Consider the following 22855-nt stretch of genomic DNA (forward strand, 5'->3'; position numbering starts at 1 on the left):
AAGAAGATGATCTTTAATACAGGTTTGGAAACATTTAATTTAGCTACACTTGTAATTTCCATTGTGGATTTCCACTGTATTGTTGTAGAAATGAGACAATAAGTTAAGATGTAGATTCATCGGTGACATTGGGTTGCTCTGGGAAGTGACTTGGAGTGAGGAGTGCAGAGACGTACGTGTGGAGATCCAAACTGACCCTGGCCCTGCTCACCCATCTGCTGAATCAGTAAACAGAGCTCTGAGGGAATCCAGTTTGAGTCTTGCAGGAAAGCTCTTGTCCCACCCTGTCTCAAACTGGGGTGTGCTTTCCTGGTTTTGAGACAAATTTTTAGAGCTCTCCTCCTTTCCTTGTCAGAAGAAAATTAGCCATAATAATGTCACTTACAATTCAGTGCGGAAATAGCGAACATTTAGATTTACTCCATCTAAAGCCTTCATGTCCTCTGAAGTCAATTGGAATTCAAAAACCTATTAGGGAAGTACAAAAATATTAATATATTTAGATTGTATAATTGCCAATCTGGATCGTCCAGAGAAATAGTTATTATTAAAAATGAATTTGGAGTTGTGGGGCAAGATGGCAGTGTAAGGAGGTGTGGAGTTTCATTTGTCCGCTAGGACAGTAAGTAATTAGCCAGGAACTATCTGGAACAACTCTCTGGGGGACCTCTGTGATCAGACATGCATCATATACCAATCTGGAATGGGAGGAAGGGCCGAGATCATAGCACCAAACTTTAAGTAAAGTCTCCCAATCTGTGGAAATTGGTGCTCCCCCACCCACTGGCAGTGCAGCCTGCTTTGGAGTCACTTGCCCTTAGGAAAAAGAAGCACTCTTTACTAGGAGCAAGGGCAGGTATCTCAACCAAGCTCTAACTGCAGACATAATTAGCAAATTTGGACTGCTGAATACAAGCCCCTAGAACAGATAAACCTGGAGAAAGCAAGAAAGGAACCCAGAGGTCTCTCTGCAGCTGAGAGGAGGCAGGGCTGATGGAAACAAATAAACAATTAAAAAAACAAGACAAAACAGAAGCGTTTGGAGTTGGCGGAGTGCAGAATACCAAAAATGCGTTGTGACCCAACATTGACATGAGAAGAAATAGAAGATGTCAACAAACTAATCACAAGGAAAGAGATTGAATCAGTCATCAAAAAACTCCAGTGAAGGAAAGTCCATGACCAGGTGGCTTCACATGTGAATTCTATCAAGTATTAAGGAAGAATTAGTACCAATCCTGCTCAAACTCTTCAAAAAATATTGAAGAGGAGGGAAAGCCACCTAGCTTATTCTATGAAGCCAACATTACCCAAATACCGAAGCCAGAAAAAGATACTATAAGAAAAGAAAGTTATAGACCAATCTCTTTTATGAGTATAGATATGAAAATCCTCAACAATATACTTGCAAATTGGATCCAGCAACACATTAAAAGAATTATACACCATGACCAAATGGATTTTATTCCAGTTATGCAAGGGAAGTTCAACACAAGAAAATCAATTAATGTAATACACCACATCAATAAATCACAGGGAAAAAAAACCACATGATCATCTTGTTTGATAGAGAAAAAGTGTTTGACAAAACTCAACATTCTTTCTTGATGAAAACAATTCAAAGGACAAGGAATAGAAGGAAACTTCCTCAAAATGATGAAGGGAATATATGAAAAACCCACAGCTAACATCAAATTCAATAGGTAAGACTGAAAGCTTTCCCTCGAAGATCAGGAACAAGACAAGAATGCCCACTGTCACCATTGTTATTCAAAATCGTGCTGGAATTTCTAGCTAGAGCAGTTAGACAAGAAAAAGAAATGAAAGGCATCAATTTGGGAAGGAAGAAATAAAACATTCATTGTTTGCAGATGACATGATCTATAAGTAGATAATCCTGAAAAATCTACAGCAAAGCTACTAGAGCTAATAAATGAGTACAGCAAAGTGGCAGGATACACGATCAAGAAGCAAAAATCAGTAGTGTTCCTATACACTAGAAAGAAGCGATCTGAGGAGGAAATCAAGGTAAAAATCCATTTCCAATATCAACCAAAAGACTCACATATTTTGGAATAAATTTAACCAAGGACGTAAAAGACCTAAACACAGAAAACTGCAGAAAAAATTGCTAAAAGAAATCAAATAAGGAAGACCTAGGTAAATGGAAGGACATACCATGTGCATGGATTGGAAGACTACATATAGTTAAGATGTCAGTTCTACCCAAATTGTTTTATAGATTTGGTGCAATACCAATTAAAATCCCAATGACTTACTTTGCAGAAATTGAAAAACAAATAATCAAATTTATTTGGAAGGGCAGGATGCCCTGAGTAGCTAAAAATGTCTGGAGAAAGAAAAAATGAAGTGGGAGTTCTCACACTACCTGACTTTAAAGGATATTGCAAAGCTACAGTGATCAAAACAGCATGGTACAGGCATAATGACAGGTATGCTGAGCAATGAAATGATTTGAGTGTTCAGAAATAGACCCTCTCTCTCATCTATGGACAACTGATCTGTGATAAGGCAGTCAAGTTGACTCAATAGGGACAGAGCAGCCTCTTCAACAAATGGTGCTTGGAGAACTGGATATCCATATCCAAAATAAAGAAAGAGGACTCCTATCTCAAACCTTATATAAAATTAACTCCAAATGAATCAAAGACCTGAACATTAGAGCTAAGACCATAAAACCTTTAGAAGAAAATGTAGGGAAATATCTTAAAGATCTTGTGATAGGAGGTGTTTTCCTAGACCTTACGCCCAAAGTGAGAGCAATGAAAGAAGATATAGATAAATGGGATCTCTTTAAAATTGAATACTTAAGTGCACCAAAGGGCTTTGTCAGGAAAGTAAAATGGCAGCCTATGCAGTGGGAGACAATATTTGGAAACCACAGATCAGATAAGGGTTTAATATCCAGAATATATGAAGAACTCCTACAACTCAACAACCAAAGACAAACCAATTAAAAAATTGGTAAAAGACATGGACAGACACTTTTCCAAAGAGGAAATACAAGTGGCTCAAAAACATATGAAAAGATGCTCAACTTCACTAGCTGTTAGGGAAACGCAAATCAAAACCACAGTGAGATATCTTCTCACATTTAATAGAATGGGCATTATCAAAAACAAAGGAAACTTCTAAGTGTTAGAGAGGATGTGGAAAAACAGGTACACTTATTTACTGTTGGTGGGAAGGTAGAATTGCACAGCTGCTCTGGAAGTCAGTTTGGCAGTTTTCAGGGACCTAAGTATAGAATTACCATATGATCCAGCAATCCCATTACTAGGTATATACTCAGAGGAAATGAAGGCTAGGAAACGAATGGACATTTGTACACTGATATTTATAGTGATATTATTCATGACTGGCTAGAAATGGAAATAGCTCAAATGTCCATCAACGGATGAGTGGATAAGCAAACTGGTATATGCATATGATGGAATATAACACAACTATAAGACAGAATAAAGTCATGATGCATATAACAACATGGATGAACCTTGAGGACATTATGTTGAGCAAAATTAGCCAGAAACCAAAGGGCAAATACTATATGGTCTCACTAATCTGAAGTAACTATAATGAGCAAACTCTGAAAGTTCAAATTAAGAACCCAGGTTATCAGGGGGTAGAAAGAGGGTGGAAATTGGGCATTTGATGCTAAAGGAGTACAGAATGTTCAACAAGATTGATAGTAAAGATCCAGAAATGGATAGAACAATACTATGTGATGGTAGCACAATACTGTAAGCATAATGAACAAAGCTGAGTGTGAGTATGGTTAAAAGAGGAAGGCTAGGGGCAAGTATGACACCAGAAGGAGAGATACAGGATAAAACTGGGACTGTATAACTTAGCAAATCCTAGAGTGAATATTCAATAGAGGGGAATGTAAGGGAAGGGTATGGGATTCTTACTGTTGTTGTTTCTCGTTTATTTTTACTCTTAATTCTTTACTTTTCTTCTTCTTTCTTTGAAGAAGAAATGGAAATATTCTCATATGAATTGTGGTAGTGAATACATAACTGTATGATTATACTGGGAGCTATTGATTGTTCACTTAGGATGGATTGATGGCATGTGAATAAAATGGTTTAAAAGATAAACAGAAAGACAACACGTGCTGGAGAAGATGTGGAGGGAGAGATGTATCTATTCACTGTTGATAGGGAAGTAGAATGGAGCAGCCCTCTGGAGGGCAATGTGGTGGTTCCACCAGAGGCTAAGTATAGGGATGCCGTAGGATCCTGCAACCCCGTTATTTGGTACATACTTGAAAGAAGTGAAAGCAGGGACATGAATAGACATTTACACGCTGGTGCTTAAGGCAGCAGTATTTGCAATTTGCAATGAAGGGAGATGGCCTAAGGGTACATCAGCTGGTGAATGGAAGGGCAAAATGTGGTGTATACATACAATGGAATATTGCGCGGCTGCAAGAAGGAATGAAGTTGTGAGGCATGCAACCAGGTGAATGAATCTTGAGGACATTATGTTGAGTGAAATAATGCAAAAGTGAAAGGACAAATATTAAAAGTCCTCACTAATATAAACTAACCATAATGAGCAAATGGTGAGGATTGAATTTGAGAGCTTATGTTATCAGGGGAAAGAATGTGGGCAGAGATTGGGGAATCGATGATGCAAGAGTGTGGAGTGTACAATGAGGGTTATTGTAAAGGTTCCTAGATTGTAAACTATTACAGCAGTCACATCTATTCCTGAATTCTGTTATTTAAGATAGTTTATTGGTATAAAATTTATATTCTCTCTAGCACACTATCTAATTTAACCTGTATTGTCTGATGATTTAGACAACATAATCATATGGATCCTAGAATAAGGAATAAGATCTTGTCATTCTGTACAGGTTAATGTAATACCCTGATACATCCCAGAGTATTTTGGGCAGAAAATTAAAAAAAAATTATTTGCAGAGTCCCCTTGAGGGACTGGGGAAAAATGTAGCTATATTAAATTTCCCCACCTGGGGAATTCCTGATATTCTCTCAAGCATTAGGGACTCCCAATTTAATAAGTCAAGCCCTTGGTCTTGGGGCTTGCCATTAGGAAACTAATTCCTGCAAAGGAGAAGCTAAGCCTATTTATAATTATGCCTAAGGGTCACCCCCAGAGAACCTTTTTTGCTGTTCACTGTGGCCTCTCTCTCTCAGTCAACTCTGCAAATAAACTCACTACCCTCTGCTGCACGTGGGACATGACTCCCAGGGGTGTAATTCTCCCTGGCAACATGGAACATACACCCAGGGATGAGCATTGCCCTGACATTGTGGGATTGAGAATGCCTTCTTGACCAAAAGGGTTGAAAAGAAATGAAACAAAATAAAGTTACAGTGGCTGAGGGATTTCAAATATAGTTGAGAGGTCATTCTGGAGGTTATTATACTATATATGTCTTTCTTTTAAGTTTCTACTGTATTAGAATATCTTGAAGGTAATACCTGAATCTGTCGAAATGAAATCCAGTAGACTTGATTCTTCATGATGATTGTATAACTATGTATAGTATTTATCATATGGCCATGTGACTGTGAAAACCTTGTGATTGATACGCCGTTTATCCAGTTGTGGGCAGATGAGTAATAAAATAAAGACAAAATATATATAAATAATAAGGGGATGGGGGAGGTATGGGATGAGTTGTATGTTCTTACTCATTTTTATTTTTTCTTTATTTTAGAGTAATGAAAATGTTCTGACATTAATTGTGATGATGAATGCACAATTCTATGATAATACTGTGAGCCATTGATTGTATACTTTGGATATGTATGGTGTCTGAATATTTCTTAATGAAATGACATTAAAATGTAAAAAAGGAATTTACACTGTGTCTGGTAAATATTAATTTAAAAAATCAGTCAGCATCCCAATAGTACACAAAACTTGTTAGAAAATACATTAGAAGAAAAAGAACCCATTTGTAATGGCAACAAGAGGATATTTCCCCAAGGTATCAGATTAGGAGAAAATGTAGAAGGGATATCAGAAGAAAATTCTAAAATGCTACCAGAGAATATATATAAAGGGGCAATTAATTGAAAGTGAAAACTTTCTCTCTTCTAGAAATATTTGATAGAATGAAAATGTCATTTGTAAGAAATTATTCATTAATTTTTCATAGTACTAAAATTCACTAACATTTATGTGAGAGGGAGTTCTATTATGGATAAGACACTGTTGTTCCTGGAGCAGGCATATATAATACAGCCTTGGCAAACCAAGACTTATGGTCTCCTTAGCTTGAAAACATTTGCCAAAGCCCATGACTGAGCATCACTATGTTTATTTTGTTTTGTTTCCAGTGACTAACAAATAAGGTACAAATCAAAAGAGACAAAGTTGGTAGTGTTCCCCAAGTTGAAAATTTAATAGAAAATCCTCTCCCATACATTTTTGACCTTAAAATGCTGCATAATCCAGATAAGCATGAACTCCCCCATAGGACTAAAATAAAAATTGATGTTTCAAATATCATTATTGAGCTGAGATGGGGGTGAAATTACATTTACAGTTTGGATTCACAAGTCATCCCTTTTGCCCATTTGCATCCTGAATGCAATCTGCTCAGAGGTTCAAAGATGCCTAAAGTTTCAAATTAACAAGTGTTTCTCTGGAGTGCGAGTGCCCTCATCTCTGGAGAATCCACCTTAATCACAGGCCTCAGAAGTCTTCCACGAATAAAATGATTGGAAAATGAGGATTTCACAGTGATAACATTCCAACACTTACAGGAACAAGTCATCACAAATGAGGACACCCAGGAATAACTGGGAGAAGAAACAAACCCACAAGGATTAAGAATATTGGAATTGACAAACAATAAAATAGTAAAATAATTATGTTATCCGTACTTGAAAAAAAACTCGATGGAATGATTAAGAGATTATTTAAAGAATAATACAGAATTTCTAGATTTAAAATTCAATATTAGAAATGTAGAAAACAGCTTTAATAATATGTTGGACACAGCTGAAATGAGGATTATTTAACTGGAAGGTAGAGCTGAAGAAGTTATCCAGTATGCCATTCATAGAAACCAACAGATGGGAAATAAAAGTGTTTGAGAGACACAGAGGCTAGAGTGTAAAGTTTCAAGATATTTCTAATCAGATTTACTTGAAAGGATAGAGAGAACAAATGGGGCATGAATCCATAGCAATGCCTGGAGATAGCGATAGATAGTAGTTAGGTGTAGGGGAGCATGCAGCAGTGTTACTGTGTTAATAATAGATATTTGTAGGTAATAGGGGTTTATTGCATTATTCACTTAACGTTTCTGAACATTTGTAAATTTTCAAAATGTAAATTTAGGAAAAGGTTACCAAAGGATTAGCAAAATTGTTACTGATCTATGAATAAATGTAGCAAAAAGATACACTAGTATATTTAGGGAGATATATTTGGTATTAATTAAAATACATTAATGAGCACTTAATAAGTAGACACTCACATAATGATGATTTGGAATTTTCAGTATTATATAGAATCCCTTTTCTCCGTTTTGATATACCCTTTCAATTCATCTCATGTATGAACATACTTTTTTGGAACTTTATGAGCTCATTCTAAATTACATATAAAGGAAAAAACAGTAAAAAATAATCAAGACAATCTTAGAGAGAAACAAGGAGATAGGAAAAAATTATTACCGTTTTGGACTGTAAGACTTACTTTCCATCAAAAGTCATACAGCTGGAAATAGAACAATTTAGAGAAGAAAGAGATCAAAAGCAGAGTATGGATACTTGATATATAATAGAGATGACCATATATATTCGTGGGAAACCAGGAAAATTTTCTATGATTGGCGCTCAAACATCTGGTTATCCATTTTCAGTTTTATACACGTGCACGCACACAAACACTTATGTATATAAACACACACATATATACTTATAATACATGTATATATACAAATGCACACATATACTTGGATATGTATTTGAATTCTAATTTCACATAGTAGTAAAAAATCAATTCCAGGTGAATTTAAGCTATGAATTAGAAAAGAAAGAATATAGAACTTTTACAAATAATATAGAAGAAGATTGTCTGGTGCTCAAGGTAGCAGAGGACACAACCATCATAAACTACACCTAAAAATATCTGATGAATTTGACTATAATAGAGTGAGAACTTTGGTTCATGAAAATAAACCATCAAGAAAATGAAAACTAAGCACGAACTGGGAGAAGATATTTCAACAGATATAGGTGTGTGTGACAAAGAATTAATGTCCTGAAATATGAATGTTGTAGATTCATTAAAAATTTGCCCCCAACCCTTCCTCTCCCTGTATCTGCACCTTTTCCAGTGTGACTTTTCTGTCCCCCCCCATCAGGAAGTGGTGTCCTTTTCTCCTCCTCCCGGATGTGACCTGTCCTTACAGCTTGCTTGGCCAATATAATTTGGAGAAGCAAAGGTGTGCCAATTTTCAGCCTAGACCCGAGAGGCCTTTGAAGGCAATTAGTCCCTTGGATAATTGCCACTGTCATGATATAAAATCTGGGCTAGCTGGCTAGAGGATGACTAACTGTGTGGAGGACAGTGAAGTAACACCTGAAAATAGCACGAACTCAAGAAGTAAAGCGTCCTGGCTGCCCTTCACTTAACAGCAATTAAGAAGATCCCAACCAGATCTGTTTAGCTGAGCACAGCAGAAACCATCAATCCAAAGTTATGAGTTAAATGAATGTTCTTTCATCTAAGTTTTGAGGTGGTCTCTTATTAACCTATACCTAATGGTGCCAAAATAATCTCCTAGAAGAAAATAAAAGATACACAACCTAATGAAAACAGGCAAAAAAAACTCTGTCAGTATTCATGTAATTAAAAAATCCACAATGAGGGTTTCCACCTATCCCAGAGATTGGCCAAAAATTGAAAAGTTAACAATATTGAGTATTGACAGGAATGTGGAGCAAGGAGTTTTTTCACATATGGCCTTTAAGAATCTATATAGGAAACCTCACTTTGCACTGGGTTTCATGTAATCAAATAAATGTGAACCTGCTCAAATTGTCTTTTCCAGCCATTCCACTTATAGAATTAAGAATATATCCAAAGGACACACTTGTATAAGTTTACCAGGAGATAAATGTAAAAATGTACCTAGAAGCATTAGGCAAAATGACAAAAAAAAAAAAAAAAAAAGAAGAGAAAAGAAAAACACCCACAAATGAACAATCACAAAGGATCCGATGTATTTTGACAAATAACTTATGGTATATTCATAAAATGCAACACTATGCAGATGTAAAATTGAACCAAGTACGGACTCAGCCATCAACACATTTAATGTTAACTAAATGAACCAAGATATAGAAGAATACAGTGTAATTCCACTTAAACGAAGTTCAGAAGAGTCAAAATGAAAGATAACTTAAGTGCTGAATTCTAAGGTAGTATAATAGAAAAATAATCAAGGGAACAAGAAATTATTTTAAAAAATTAGGAAATGAATGCCTCTGAGGGAAGGAAATATGATCAGTAAGGATCATAGATGGACAATGTGCTATTTTACAAACTGAATGATCCTAGGATTCTAAGTTCATTGTTACTATTTTAGGTATAAATGTGTGTCTCATACAATTTTGTGATTGTGATATATTTCATATTTTTGAAAGCTCGTGACAAGCAAGTTGGCTCACTCAACTTTGCTCAGAGACAGCACATACTTAAAAATCGAAAGTTTATATCTTTTCAAATCAAAATGAAAATTTGTGTATCTGAAATCAAAATTAAAAAGAAACGTGTATACCATGTTGCATTTTTAAAGGGCATATACACAGTCAGGTCTCTGGGAAGTGATATAGGAAAACACCAACAGATACTGATATGGAGAGAAACCTGTTAACAGGGTGACTGAAGAATGGAGCAGAAGAGAGTTACTTTTCAGTCTATACCTTTTTTTAATACTGTATAAATTTTTAAAATAATTTTAAAAGCCAAGTCATCATCTCTTCTCATCAGAAATGAGAATATTTAGCCTTGATGGGACCTCTCCGTGTAGAAACTCAGGGCGGAGGAGACTGTTCTCAGGACCAGCAGTAAATTGGGGATTATCCATTCTCTTTGGTTGGGTTGTCACCTCTGCCTGAGAGCTGTCAGCTAGGTCCTGGAAAAAGTATCCTAGAGACCTGGGGGCTGAAGATCACTTAATCCAGCTCCCTTATTTCAGAAATGAAGAAAATGAGATGCCACTTCAGCAAGGTAGCAGATTGAATTACACAGATTCAAATTACACAGTAAACAAATTTATGATTACTGCCCAATTCTCTATTCACCCAGCTAATATTCCCTTGATAAGGTGGAAGACTGAGAAAGCTATTGGGAATGCACAGGCAATACATGCACATAGGAAACACGGGGGAAATCAACGTGGCCCAGAGATGTATTGAGATGCTTACAAAGCATAACACGTGGGATAATATTGAGGCCTCCTGGGCCCACAGCCCTGCTCCTCACCTGCATGTTCTCTCTGATCCGCCTCTCATTGAAGCTCTTGGCCAGAACCACGACCCCACGCTGGATCTGGTAGCGAAGGGCAATCAGGCCTGGGGTGCGCTTGTGCTTTTTGGCGATGTCACAAAGAACTGGATTATCCAAGAGAACAGGTGAGTTCTGGTCCACCCTGGAAGGAAGGCAGAAAGGTGAATGAATACTGTGGCTCAGTGTTCAATTTACCAGGAGGCTCCGACCTGGCTAAGGGGATCTATCTTAGATAAGTGGTTCAAAATGTGGCACTACCCAGGAACAGTATATACCACCTGGGGACTTATTAGAAATGTAAACTCCAGGACTTCACTCCAGATCACTCAAATCAGAGCCACGCACATGGGTTCTAACCATCTGTATCTTAACAATCCCTCCAGGTCATTTTTCATTGTGCTTCACTTTGTGAACAATGGTGCCAGACTCTTGAATTTTTCTTCTCTACTATACAATGACTTTTACTTTTCTCCTGGTAGAACTCTAGAAGAAGGATAAGAAACTGTGTAGGGAGAAAGAAAGGGAAGATTTGGATAATTTTTATTATAATTTTCCTGACATATTGTTGAAAATCTTGCAGACACCAAATGAGAGCCATTCATTTGCAACATTAAGTAAACTGTGTAATATTTCAATAGATTATAAAATATATTCAGAGGGTAATTTCACTCTATCCTCATGCACCTGTGAGTTACATAACATGATCCTGAAGTTGCAATTAAAGTAATCGATGTTTAGAGAAGATGTTACTTGCACTTTCACATTATGACTTGAGATTATGCCTTTGATCTCACCTTTTGGATTATGTTTAGAATTTAAGGCAGCTATGTATTATTAACTAAACTATAAACAGGTACATAGAATACAAAAACAGTGGGCTAAATTATGGGATTTAAAGGAGGAGTATTTCTGCAGTCCCTACCCACCATTTAAACAGACAGCTCAGAGTTATCTCTGGGAAACAGACTTTGGTGTGATTTAAAATGGTTCCTCTCTAATGAGATTTTAGGTAAACTCCCCATTGTCCTCATTACCACTTTTTTTCTCGTTGGGACCCCAGAGCACTGTAGGCCACAAGCACAATATCTTTTGACTTGCAGAAATCCAACAGCTTTCTCTGGTTGAGATAAGGGTGGCATTCTACCTGTGGAATGCAAGACAGACATGTGTTAGATTACAGCAAAAATCACCTTAAAATAAAGAGAAAGGATAAAAGTCAAAGAAGTGGAGTAAAAACCCTGTAGAGTTGAACATGAACTGAAAATAGCAACATGAAATAATGACTTGAACTAAGATAAATTTTCTGTCTCTGCCCACTGGAGAGGACAAAATCACGATGTCCCAGGGAGGCACCTCCATTGCCCAGGTCTTCGTTCTATCCACTTTCACCTTCTACCAGGAGAAATGGCTAATTCTGGGTATGACATAGGGAAGGTACCATTTGATCTATGGATATCAAATTGTGGCAGAAAGGAAGACATCAGTCTGAGACATGTGAGGGAATGTGGAAAAGAGAAGCAAACCATTTTGGGAGGACCCCACCAGCCGCGTTTGGGTGGACATGATCATCAAATGGAATATGGACTACTATGTTCCCTATCACATTTAATCAACAGAAATCCATGAATCCGTAGTGATGAGAGAGAGAAAAAAAAGAGGTAGAGAGAATAAAACATAATCATCAATACTGAATATTCATAACACAGTAATCCTCAGTATATTAATAATTAAAGGAAAAGAAATAAGCATTTATCTTGTCTAATAATTACAGTTGTAGTTTATCCTGAGTATATTTAAGAATTTTTTATACAGAAAAATGTCAGTTAAGAAATGTAAAAGAGTGATAGAAGTAGAAAACTAGGAGACACAAACCACAATTAAATAGTAATTTCAGGCAAAAATCATAGTTGGATATGAATCGTTAGGGGAAAAGTAGGGAAGCATGAGTTTTCACCAATGCCAAATTACCAACCATCATATTTCTTGGCAACTTGGGAAAGCATATTTTATAGAGCAGGTCTGACTCCTGGTTAGTTTAACCAAGAAATGGAATCCAGCCTGTCTAACAGCGGGACAACCTGTTATTACGTGCTCCCCAATGGTGTGCAGTTTGAAAGACTCAGCACCCTGATGAAATTTCTGTGGCAAAAGTGTTTAACCTGAATCTAATGAAGTCTTCAGGTGTAACTTCTACTTTATAGGAAGTTGGAATAGAGGAACAAGTTAACTAGCAATGGAAGGCAACAATCTGTTAAATACAGAATTTTAGACAAAAACCTGTTGAGATATCATGGGACAAGAAAGGGTTGAGTGAGTTTTAGATTAAAAGTGCTTAAAGAAATGTAAAAAAATAATAAGTGAGCTACAATGGATCCAGGTTAAAACAGAAGAAATATGGAAGGATTTATCAGAAAAAAATGGGAAAATATGAGTATAAACAGGATAGTACTTGATATTAAGGAATCATTGTGAATTTACTTAGATTTGGTAATAAAACTGTGAGTGTGTGGGACAATATCTTCATTCTAATGAGATGCAACATTAAGTATGTAGGGGTGAAGTGTCAAGCCTAAAACATAATTTGAAAAGGCTCAGTAAACATGACACAAGGAGAAAATATGCATGTTAGCCTGTTAGCTGTATCATGTTTTATATTTTGCTTTGTTAGAAAAATCTGAAAACATTAAGGATAACATTAATGCTAGACCCAAAATAAATTTTAAAATTTTAACTGTTTCTATTTGAACCCATGGTTCTATATCATTACATATCAAAAAGATATTCTTGAGTTTCGTAATTATATTGTCCACTGTAGTACCCTCTACCACTTCTAGGTTCCAAGTTGTTAAAAGTTAAGTTAGAATACAGAACCAGTCTCAGAACAGATACTTATTTTAAACTGTTAATTTAATTGTAGAAAGCAGGGAGGAGAACCAGACTCCTAGCTCCTCCCACCCCCAAATTCCTTAGAGTTGATTTCCTCCACATCTATCACCACCTTAAACTGATTATGGAATCCCTCAAACCAAGATTAGTTAATCATCTCAGGTTAATTTCTGCCATATCTATGCTTCTTCTGTCAAGAACCAGGATGAAGGACTAAGTCTTCAACTCCCAACATAATACCTTAACACATATCTGATCTTATTTTAACTCTTCCTTCTTTGTAATCATTCTTCCACACTTACTGGATTCTTTATTATATGCCATTCATTCCACTCTCACCCACTCAATCTCTGGTCATGACTTATGGATCCAGAAAATGTCCATCTTCCTCCTAAAGGTGTTGTTAACTCTTCCAGCCCTCCTTGATCTCCTTCTCTTCCTCTAAATTCTTTCATATGATCTAGTGCTGAAGTAGGTCTCCCCAGCATTTTCCCTAGGACTTTACCAAGCAGAGACACAGTTAACAGTCCCATCTCTGCCCTTCTACAGGTGCTGTGCTCTCTTGAGTATTCTGGTCACAGAGGTAAGGTGAGTAGTTGGGGAGGTGCATAGTCACCTGGCAGAAGCGCAAGAAGAAGGGGGTAAAGAACAGAAAAGGGAAAGGCCCCAGAGGGCTGAGGGGCTGCTCACCTGGTTGCAGACGGGCTTGTACTTGAGCCCTGGCTTGTTCAGGATCCTCTCCAGCTGCTTGTGGTTAAAGTTGGATACTCCGATTGACTTGGTCAATCCTGCATCCTTACACTTCTCCAGGGCCTGGGAGGAAGGGGTTGTGGAGAAGGATTCTGGTAAATTGGCTACAGGTCAGGAAATGATGAAAGACAGCACTGTGAATAAGAACAAGTGTCATAAATGATCCTGAAGCTGACTGACTTTGAGGGTCTTAAAGAAGAAAAAGTAGAAACTCAAAGGGGAGGGACATGAATTAAATAGAAAGAAATGAGTCTTTCTTTCTATGGCAAACAGGAGAGACTATTGTACACTGAAAGAAAGAGCTGTGTACACTCACTACAACCAATATTCCCCTCCCTTTCTGTCTTTAACATTCCCATAAAGCTCTCCTGGACACATTTCCCCACAGAGCCTCTGACAACATCATGAATTGCCGAATTCAATGGTGCCTACTCATTTGACCTAGCAGCACCATTTGATATAGCTGAAAATTTTTTCCCTAAAACACTTTCATCACTTGCTTCCAGGCACTGAACTATTTTGGTGGTCCTCCTAATCCCCTGAATCCATTGGGTGCTAGAGTTTAATCTTTCTCAATTCCAATATTGGAAGCTTCTAGGTCCAGGCTTCAGAACATGTCACTTCCCTATGTTCTCTCACTCCCAAGTGATCTCACCCAGTTTTGTGGTTTAAATACCATCTACTGCCTCAAAATTCACAAGTTGCTATCTCCATCCTAGACCTATGCAAGGCCTTGATATTTATAGTCTCCTATGTTCACCTGCCACTCATCATGTCTCTTGGCCTGTGTTCTAGTTTGCTAAAGCTGTCGGAATACAAAATACCAGAAACGGATAGGCTTTTATAAATGGGGTTTATTGGATTACAAATTTACAGTTCTAAAGCCATGAAAGTATCCAAGCTAAGGGATCAACAAGAGGATACCTTCACTGAAGAATGGCCAATGATGTCCAGAACACCACTGTCAGCTGGGAAAGCATGTGGTTGGTGTCTGCTGGTCCTTTGCTCCCAGATTCTGGTTTCAAAATGGCTTTCTCCAAAATGTCTCTGGGCTTTTGTCTCTCTTAGCTTCTTTCAGCTCTCTGCTTGATTCTTCTGGGACACTTCTCTCTAAACATCTGGGGGGGGGGGTTCCTCTCTTAGCTTCTCCAGGGCACACTCTGGGCTTCATCTCTTAGCTTAGCTTCCCCAAATGTCCTGTCTGCATCTCACAGCATCTCCAAGCAAGCGTCTCTCAGCTCTCTTAAGGACTCCAGTGATCTAATTAAGACCCATGCTGAATGGGCAGGGTCACATCTCCATGGAAATAATCTAATCAAAGTTCCCACCCCACAAGACTGGGATAAAAGAACATGGCTTTCTGGGGTTGACAACAGCTCTGAAACAGCACAGTATGTCTGAATAGCAGTCTCACACTGAAGAAGTCGAAAACAGAGCTCCTGATCTTCTCTCCTAACCTGTTTCTCCTGCAGTCCTTTCCTCAGTGAAGAACAGCTCTGTCCCACATTTTCTCAGATCAAGGAACTTGGAGTTCATCAGTCCTTCTCATTTTCTCACATCCCTCATCCATTCCAGCAGAAATCCCTGTCATCTCTGCCTTTAGATTTGGCCCACAAGCCAGTTGGGTTTCACCACTTTCACTGCCTGTATGCTTTAACACCATCATTACTCCTCCTGACAATTTCAAGTGCCTCCTAGCTTGTCTTCCTGCTTCTAGCCTACAGTCCACTGCCGTGGGCACAGTGTTCCTCAATAGAACTTTCTCTGATGCTGGAAATATTCCATGTCCTTCCTGTCCAATATGGTAACCACTATACAAAGGTGCTATTTCCTGACTGAGATGTGTGATTGAAGTACTGATTTTTTTCATATTAATGATTAATAATTTATGTAAATGTAAATAGCCTAACATCACAGGTGGATACTATGTTAGTGCAAGTATACTGTGTACTTATTAAAGAGTAAACCAGATCAAAACACTCTAAAGGTTCCAATATCATTCTGAGTAAAAGTGAAAGTCCTTCCTAACAGGCCCTCCATGATCTCACCTGCTTTTAGCCCTCTGGCTTCATCCCTCTCCTTCCTCTTCCAGTCCTAGGATGGATCTTGATGTTCTTTGATCACAAAGCACTCAACCACCTAACACCTTTGTACTTGCTGTTCTGTCTCCCTGGATAGGAGTCCCATAGCTGTCCCCTTTACCCACCCCTCATTGCACATCTCTGCTCAAATGTCTCCCTCTATATGAGGATCTCACTTTGATGCTGATAAAAGTGCAAATCCCCCTGTTGCCTTCCCCATGACACTCCCCATCCTCCTTACCTTGCTTTATTGTTTTCCACATAATTATCACTTTCTGACAAACTTGTGTTTACCCTTTTACTTATTTATTAGCTGTGTCCTCTGACTTGAATGTAAGATCAATAAGGACAGGGACATTTTGTCCCTATGCCCCATACATAATAGCTACCCAGTAAATATTTTTAAATAATAGATTAATAAATGAATGTCATAATTCCAAGTCTACGTTTGCTGGACTGAATATAGCACATTTTTCAGAGTGCCCTCAGTTGGGTCACAGAAAGAAGTAGGTTGAGAAATGGTAAACATATACCACTTTGGCAGAAATAATTCCATAGATTAGGTGGGCACCAAGCTGCCAGCCAGAACAGTGGGTAAGTCAATAGGAAAGAACAGACAATAGAAGAAGTGTAGGACATTGGCAGTCTTTGAGTTAACCGGACTTTATTTTCTGATTAAACTTATTGATGAAATCCTGTTCCACAGGTGAAACTGCTACCTAGTTTATGGTAATAGAGATTCCCAAGAATAACATTTACTAAAGAAAGAAAGACTGTTCCAAAACAGTTAATTTCAGTGTGTCAAAGTGTGATAGGGAACATAAAAATTCCACATGTCTCACTCTCATTTCCAGTGGAAGTTTAGGCTGTAGGTGGGATTGCACATTACGTTCAAATTCCTATAGTTTTCCTGAAATTTTATGCGTTCCACACACTTACTAGTCCTAGGAATACGTGATTGATGAAGTGATAATCTGAACACGAATGTAAATCAAATTTCCTGTGCCCTTCTAAAACTGATAGTAACTTTCCTTCTTCCATCACCCAAGAGAAGGTTTTTCTGCTTATGCCTGTACCCAATAGACATGGGGTTGTATCAGCTTCGTTTTGAAGGAAAGACTCACTGTGTGACCAGGAAACTGCTACTGAAGAATAAGTACGACGTTAGAGCTTCAAGAGAACTTTGGGTCTGCTTGTCCGATTCATGACTATAAATTTTAGAATACTGGCTGAGGGTGACAATCATAGTTATCACTGGTGTAACAGTGAACCATATGCCCCTGTGTTGCTTTGAAGGGTTTAAGGACACCAGAAGATCATGTTCTTAAAACTCATCCATTCCTGCGGGTGGAGACCTATTGTGCATATGAACTTTGGATTAGGTTATTTCAGTTGGGGCATGCCCTGGGTGGGTCTTACCCACTTACTTGTGTCCTGTATATGGGTATGAAATTCAGAGAAAGAAACAGAGAGAAAGATAGAGAAGCTAAGGGAGAAAGCCATTGAAGCAAGAATCTGAAAGCAACAAATGCCAGAAGAGAAGGGAAGGACCAGCAGACACCCCCACTTGCCTTGCATCTGACAATGGTGTCCAGGTATCTTCTTCATGATGCCTTTATTTGGACATTATCACGGCTTCAGAACTGTAAACTTCTAAGCTAGTAAATCCCCATTCTTCAAAGACAACTCATTTCTGGTGTATTGCATTTCAGCAGCTTTAGCAAATTAAAACACCCCATATCTTGACTTTCATGCTTGAGCTCACTCCTCTGAGGAAAGAACTCACCTCCCAGGTGGCACGGAGATCCACTGTGTCAAATATGCATTTTCCATGTTCATCTTTAGGAAAAATATCCTCCCCGGGCTGGAACAGAAGTAATAACTATAGTGAGCTCACAGATTCATGCCTTTGCCCTAAGTTGCATTGTCAGGAACATCCAGCCCTGAGACACTAATAGCTCCATGAGGTTGGTGAAACTTCCAGATACTAATTTCCTCAAAGTGCTTTGTGTGTACGGTGGTAAAGAATGTCTCAGAAACAGGCTTCCCATAGTCTCTTAAACATACTATATGTACAATAAATATATTTGTCCAAGATCCTCATGGGAACTCATAGTGGACTTCTGTGACTTTAGTCTGCCCTTTCATTTTGAAAATATCTCTCCTTCATCTGAAAAGGCAGTCCTTTATGTTGCCTTCATTTCCACCAAAAATATAGTATAACCTTGTCTGAGTCTGACCATCACATGTCTTCATCCCCTGAACACATGAAGGCCAAGGGGTAAAGACACAAAACAAGCAGGGTCTGTCTAGATACTTTTCAGGATGGATATGGATGCTGGAAGAGGCAGCAATGATCTCAAGCATTAATCCCCAAAAGCTTTGACCTGCCCCAAGGGCATATTGGCCACCACTGGAAAATTCTGGGACTCAAATAAAGCTGACCTGGAGGAATGCAAAGACAAGCGTTGGAGAAAATGCAACATTTCTGAGCACAACTTCAAATCTGTAAATCTAGCATTGCCTTGGACCTTCCATTTACATAATCAAATAAACTCTTACTTTTATATAAGCTAGCTTGATGACAATTCTGCTACTTTCAATCAAGTGTCCCATAGAACATAGTCCTTAGCAGGTAAGAACAAGCTACAATGCCCTATGGAGGGCCTCCTGTGGAGGCTGCTGGTTTTAGACCCACCTAGAGTGAGCAAAAAACAAGCCTCTTTCAGCTTTAAATTAGTGGGAGATGAGGAAAACACCTTGTGGAGCAGCGTGAAGCAGGTTCATTGCTCACCACAACTGCATGAAACAGTGTTTTTGAAGTTCCTCAAGAGTCTCAGGGGCATTAAACAGGTCTGTGCCTTGGACCTGGCCAAAGTTATTTCTTCAAGATTTTTAGGCAGAAGCTTTGAGGTTTCTGAAATCTAATCATTTGGGTACTCATGGTATGGAATTAAGGGTATAAACACTATTCAGTAAACAAGAGGCACATCAATTGTTATTTAGGATTCCTCCCCAGTTTCATAATTCCCATATCCTCCTAAAACAGCACAATTCAACCATCCTTGGGAGATGAAGGTCATGCTGCTAGAGAAAGTGAAATTCTTTTGATCATGCACATTGCAAACCTTCAGAGCTGTTGGGAAATGCATAATGTAGAGGTCAACATAGTCCAGCTGGAGTTTTTTCAGTGATCTTTCCAAGGCTGGACGGACCAACTCTGGTCGGAGGAAAGTGAGCCAAAGCTGCAGAGGTCAAAAGAGAAGACATTTTGCAACAATACTTTATCTAACTTTGAGTATGAGATCAGGAAACAGATGAGAGATGACGGGAGATGAAGTGTGACTACTTGAGCTAATTTAAAATTGAAATTCATTTGCCATTATTATTGAATTTAAGCTAAACTTGGGTCATTGATGGACCTCCACTCTAATCACAGAGAATAGAGCTAACCTTTAGGTTTTATTCGGTATCATTACTTTATTAATATCCTTTAAAATTACATTCTACACTGTATGAATGATATAGAAACTGTTGAAAGGAAATAGAGGAAAATGATCAAAGAATCATAAAAGAGATGGCAACCTTGCTAAGTGAAATCAGATTAAGACATGGGAATTCTTGCATACATACTGTGTGAAGAAAACTGAAAAATAGCCATTCCGGGACAGTTCCATCAAGATACCAGACAAAAATGTTTCCCACATGCATTTTTCAAAGACTTTAATGTTAACTCTTTGATTAGTTTACTTTAAAAATATTTACACATTTTGTACTACTTGAAACTTGGTTACCTCAGGGAAAAAGTTTCCTTTTATCTTGGGTTCCCTTTTCTTATGACCTATTCAAGAAAATCTATTTTTTTTAATATGTTGTCAGTATATCTATTGAACTATGGAGGATTATGACTCAAGAAGTAATATTATTATCAACTAATACTGATGTACATCTTCTGAATAATATTCTGCAGTTTACAAGTAGTTTTCCAGTAATTTATCTAGTTCCATATTCATAAAACCCTGTTTTACAAATAGTTTTCCAGTAATTTATCTAGTTTCATATTCATAAAACCCTGTTGGCTGAATATTTAATATTCCTTTTGCTTACATAACTGAAGGGTAAAATGGGCTTTACATGGCAATACATACTAACACAATTCAAGAAATTTAGCAATATCTTTGCTAATACTCAAATAGCTGTCTTACATTGCTCTCTCTTATTGACAGAGGAGAAAACTGAGATTCTTAATGTTAAGAAATCTGACCATGTCACACAGATGATAGGGAAAAACATCATGTGATCACAGATTTCTCTGTCTCCATGCCAAATTTCACTGCTTTGTGCTGAAGCTCAGAAAAGTAAAGGGATTAAACTTTAGAGTCACAAAATGTGGGCATAGCTATGATTGGAAATCCATAGCATATATGTGAATAAACTTTTTGCAAATGATTACAATTCAGGAAACAGCTACTCCACCAATCATATCATCCCATTTCTACATGTAATAATATTTCACAAATGTGTGCACACACACACACACATACACTCAACATTTACACACATGCACACCTTTGAAGTGTAGAATATGTCTTCCCTCTTCACAGTGCCATCTGCAATCTTGCTCCGCATGGCCCGTCCAACCTCCTCTTCATTTTTGTACACATAGGCACCATCAATATGGCGAAACCCAGCATTAATAGCTAACTTCGTGGCCTCCTCTGCTTCACTCTTAGGAACCTAGAAGAGCAACAGGGGCAGAAGTTGAAGAACCCATTTAATTGGAAGGTAGTTTTGACCCAGGTAATGACCTTTGTCAGGATGAATCATTCCTTCATGTCCTGAATTAATTCTCCATGTAGAGTGAACAGCTTGTCCCAGCTCGCCTGGGACTTTCACAGGTTTAGTTTGGAAATTTTTGCATCCCAGAAACACTTTCAGTCCAGAAATCAGGAATGATTGTTCATTGCCATTGGAAGTCCCCAACATCATCCTCAGTTTCAGTGATTCACTAGAAGTTCTCAGAGGACTGAAAATATAGTTTCTTCATAGCTATGATTCATTACAGTGAATGGATAGAAATCAAAATCAGCCAAGGTAAAAGATGCATGTGGCAAAGTACACAGAAAACAAGCACAGAATTCCATGATTCCTCCACCAGTGAAGGCACATTGAACATGCTCTTTCATCTAGTATCAATCTTTGACAACTCAGAGGAAATATTGTCTCCAGGGAAACTCTGTACAGATTCAATGATGAAGCTTTTTAGAAGCAGCTGCTCATATATGCTTACAGTTCCCCACACTTAATGAATTTCCAGTCCCCCTTAAAGAAAGCGGACATTCAGCATCAACACCATTGTTTGCACAAACACTTTAGGCACAGTCAACCACTTTTATCATGAGAGAAATGGTGGAAACTTCCTAAAATTCAAGTTCACACACACAAGCCAGTGGTGAAACTTGTAAGCAAGGACTTCTACAGATAGCAAAAATTGGACAAAGATTTTAAAGTGTATTTGAGAAAGGATACAAGATAAATGATTCAACCCTTTTCTTTCTTGTGTAGTTAAATTTATGAAAACCTCTCTTTCAATTAAAAAGATTAACAGGATTTTGATACTGAGTTTTAACTGCCTCTGTTGCTTCCCCATGTGCTTTTCCTTAATCATCCAACACATGATGGTTTATAAGGATGAAGCCTCATTGTTATCTATGGTCTTTTCATCTTCATCTTCCATCATATGACTAGGAAAACAAGTTCTGCCCCTTTTTTCAAAACATCTGTTAAAAATTCCTGCCTAAGGGCACCCTCAGGTTGGCTGCTGGCTGAAGAAGTTGAATGTCTCTGTCCCACAGTCTGAGATCATTCCATATGGGAGCCTGGGAATTACCAGGCCCATCATGCCCACAAGCTGATTCTCTGCTGAGGCGCACAGTGTCTACTGCCCCCACCCCCAGGGCTGGCAGCTTCCAGCATGCATGGAGACTTGTGGCATTGACCAGATTGTTACTTGTTCAGGTCCCCACCCAGTGGGCTGCAGCAGCTGGGGAGAGGCAGGCTTGTGGTGAAGAGCTGGCCCAAGTGTGCCATGTTCTGAGAAGCCAGTAAAGTGCACTCTGGCAAACTGCTTTTCTTCACAGCCTTTAACAGATTTCCAAATAGATTTGCACCTCCTGTGTGAGGTCCTGGCTCTGGTTTAGATGGAAATTACAGACAAGCTAAGTGCCAAAGGAGATCTTAAATGCAAACACAAGAAATTACAAAATCTTAGGTGAGCAAAGGCAATCAAAGTTAAAATAATCTTATCAAGATAATCAAATGCCTAGAAACCAACCAAAAATCACGAAGTGCATGGTGATGCCAGAAGATATAGTCAAGCCAAATGACCATACTAAAAAGCTGGAGGAGACACAGAATTTGGAACAACTAATCAAAGATGCTCATACAGATCTCCTAAATAACTCCAATGGGTTGGCTAAAGACATACAGGATATCAAGAAGACACAAGAAGAGCACAAAAAAAGAAGTTGAAAGATAAATAGAAAAAAATAGCAGATCTTATGGAAATGAAAGACACTGAAGATCTAATCAAAAAATATACCAGAGAC

The 22855-nt window shown here is 38.1% G+C and overlaps 2 protein-coding genes across 3 annotated transcripts in view; both read right to left on the reverse strand.

The window, feature by feature from the left end:
• LOC119542938 (aldo-keto reductase family 1 member C1 homolog) overlaps positions 1 to 22855 on the reverse strand; it is a 390984-nt gene that overhangs the window by 288693 nt on the left and 79436 nt on the right. The window lies entirely within an intron of this gene.
• LOC119543236 (aldo-keto reductase family 1 member C1 homolog) overlaps positions 1 to 22855 on the reverse strand; it is a 33454-nt gene that overhangs the window by 1856 nt on the left and 8743 nt on the right. Inside the window, exons 2-8 of one of the 2 annotated variants that reach the window (XM_037847985.1) lie at positions 20817 to 20984; positions 19376 to 19492; positions 18034 to 18111; positions 14107 to 14229; positions 11565 to 11674; positions 10507 to 10672; positions 386 to 468 (exon numbers count right to left, since the gene is read on the reverse strand). In XM_037847985.1, the coding sequence (XP_037703913.1) occupies positions 386 to 468; positions 10507 to 10672; positions 11565 to 11674; positions 14107 to 14229; positions 18034 to 18111; positions 19376 to 19492; positions 20817 to 20984 (845 nt within the window). Of the gene's footprint in view, positions 1 to 385; positions 469 to 10506; positions 10673 to 11564; positions 11675 to 14106; positions 14230 to 18033; positions 18112 to 19245; positions 19288 to 19375; positions 19493 to 20816; positions 20985 to 22855 lie in introns of those variants that run through there. The other variant, XM_037847986.1, reaches the window with a different exon arrangement.

This window comes from Choloepus didactylus, chromosome 8, assembly GCF_015220235.1.
Source record: "Choloepus didactylus isolate mChoDid1 chromosome 8, mChoDid1.pri, whole genome shotgun sequence".
Taxonomy (NCBI): Eukaryota; Metazoa; Chordata; class Mammalia; order Pilosa; family Megalonychidae; genus Choloepus; species Choloepus didactylus.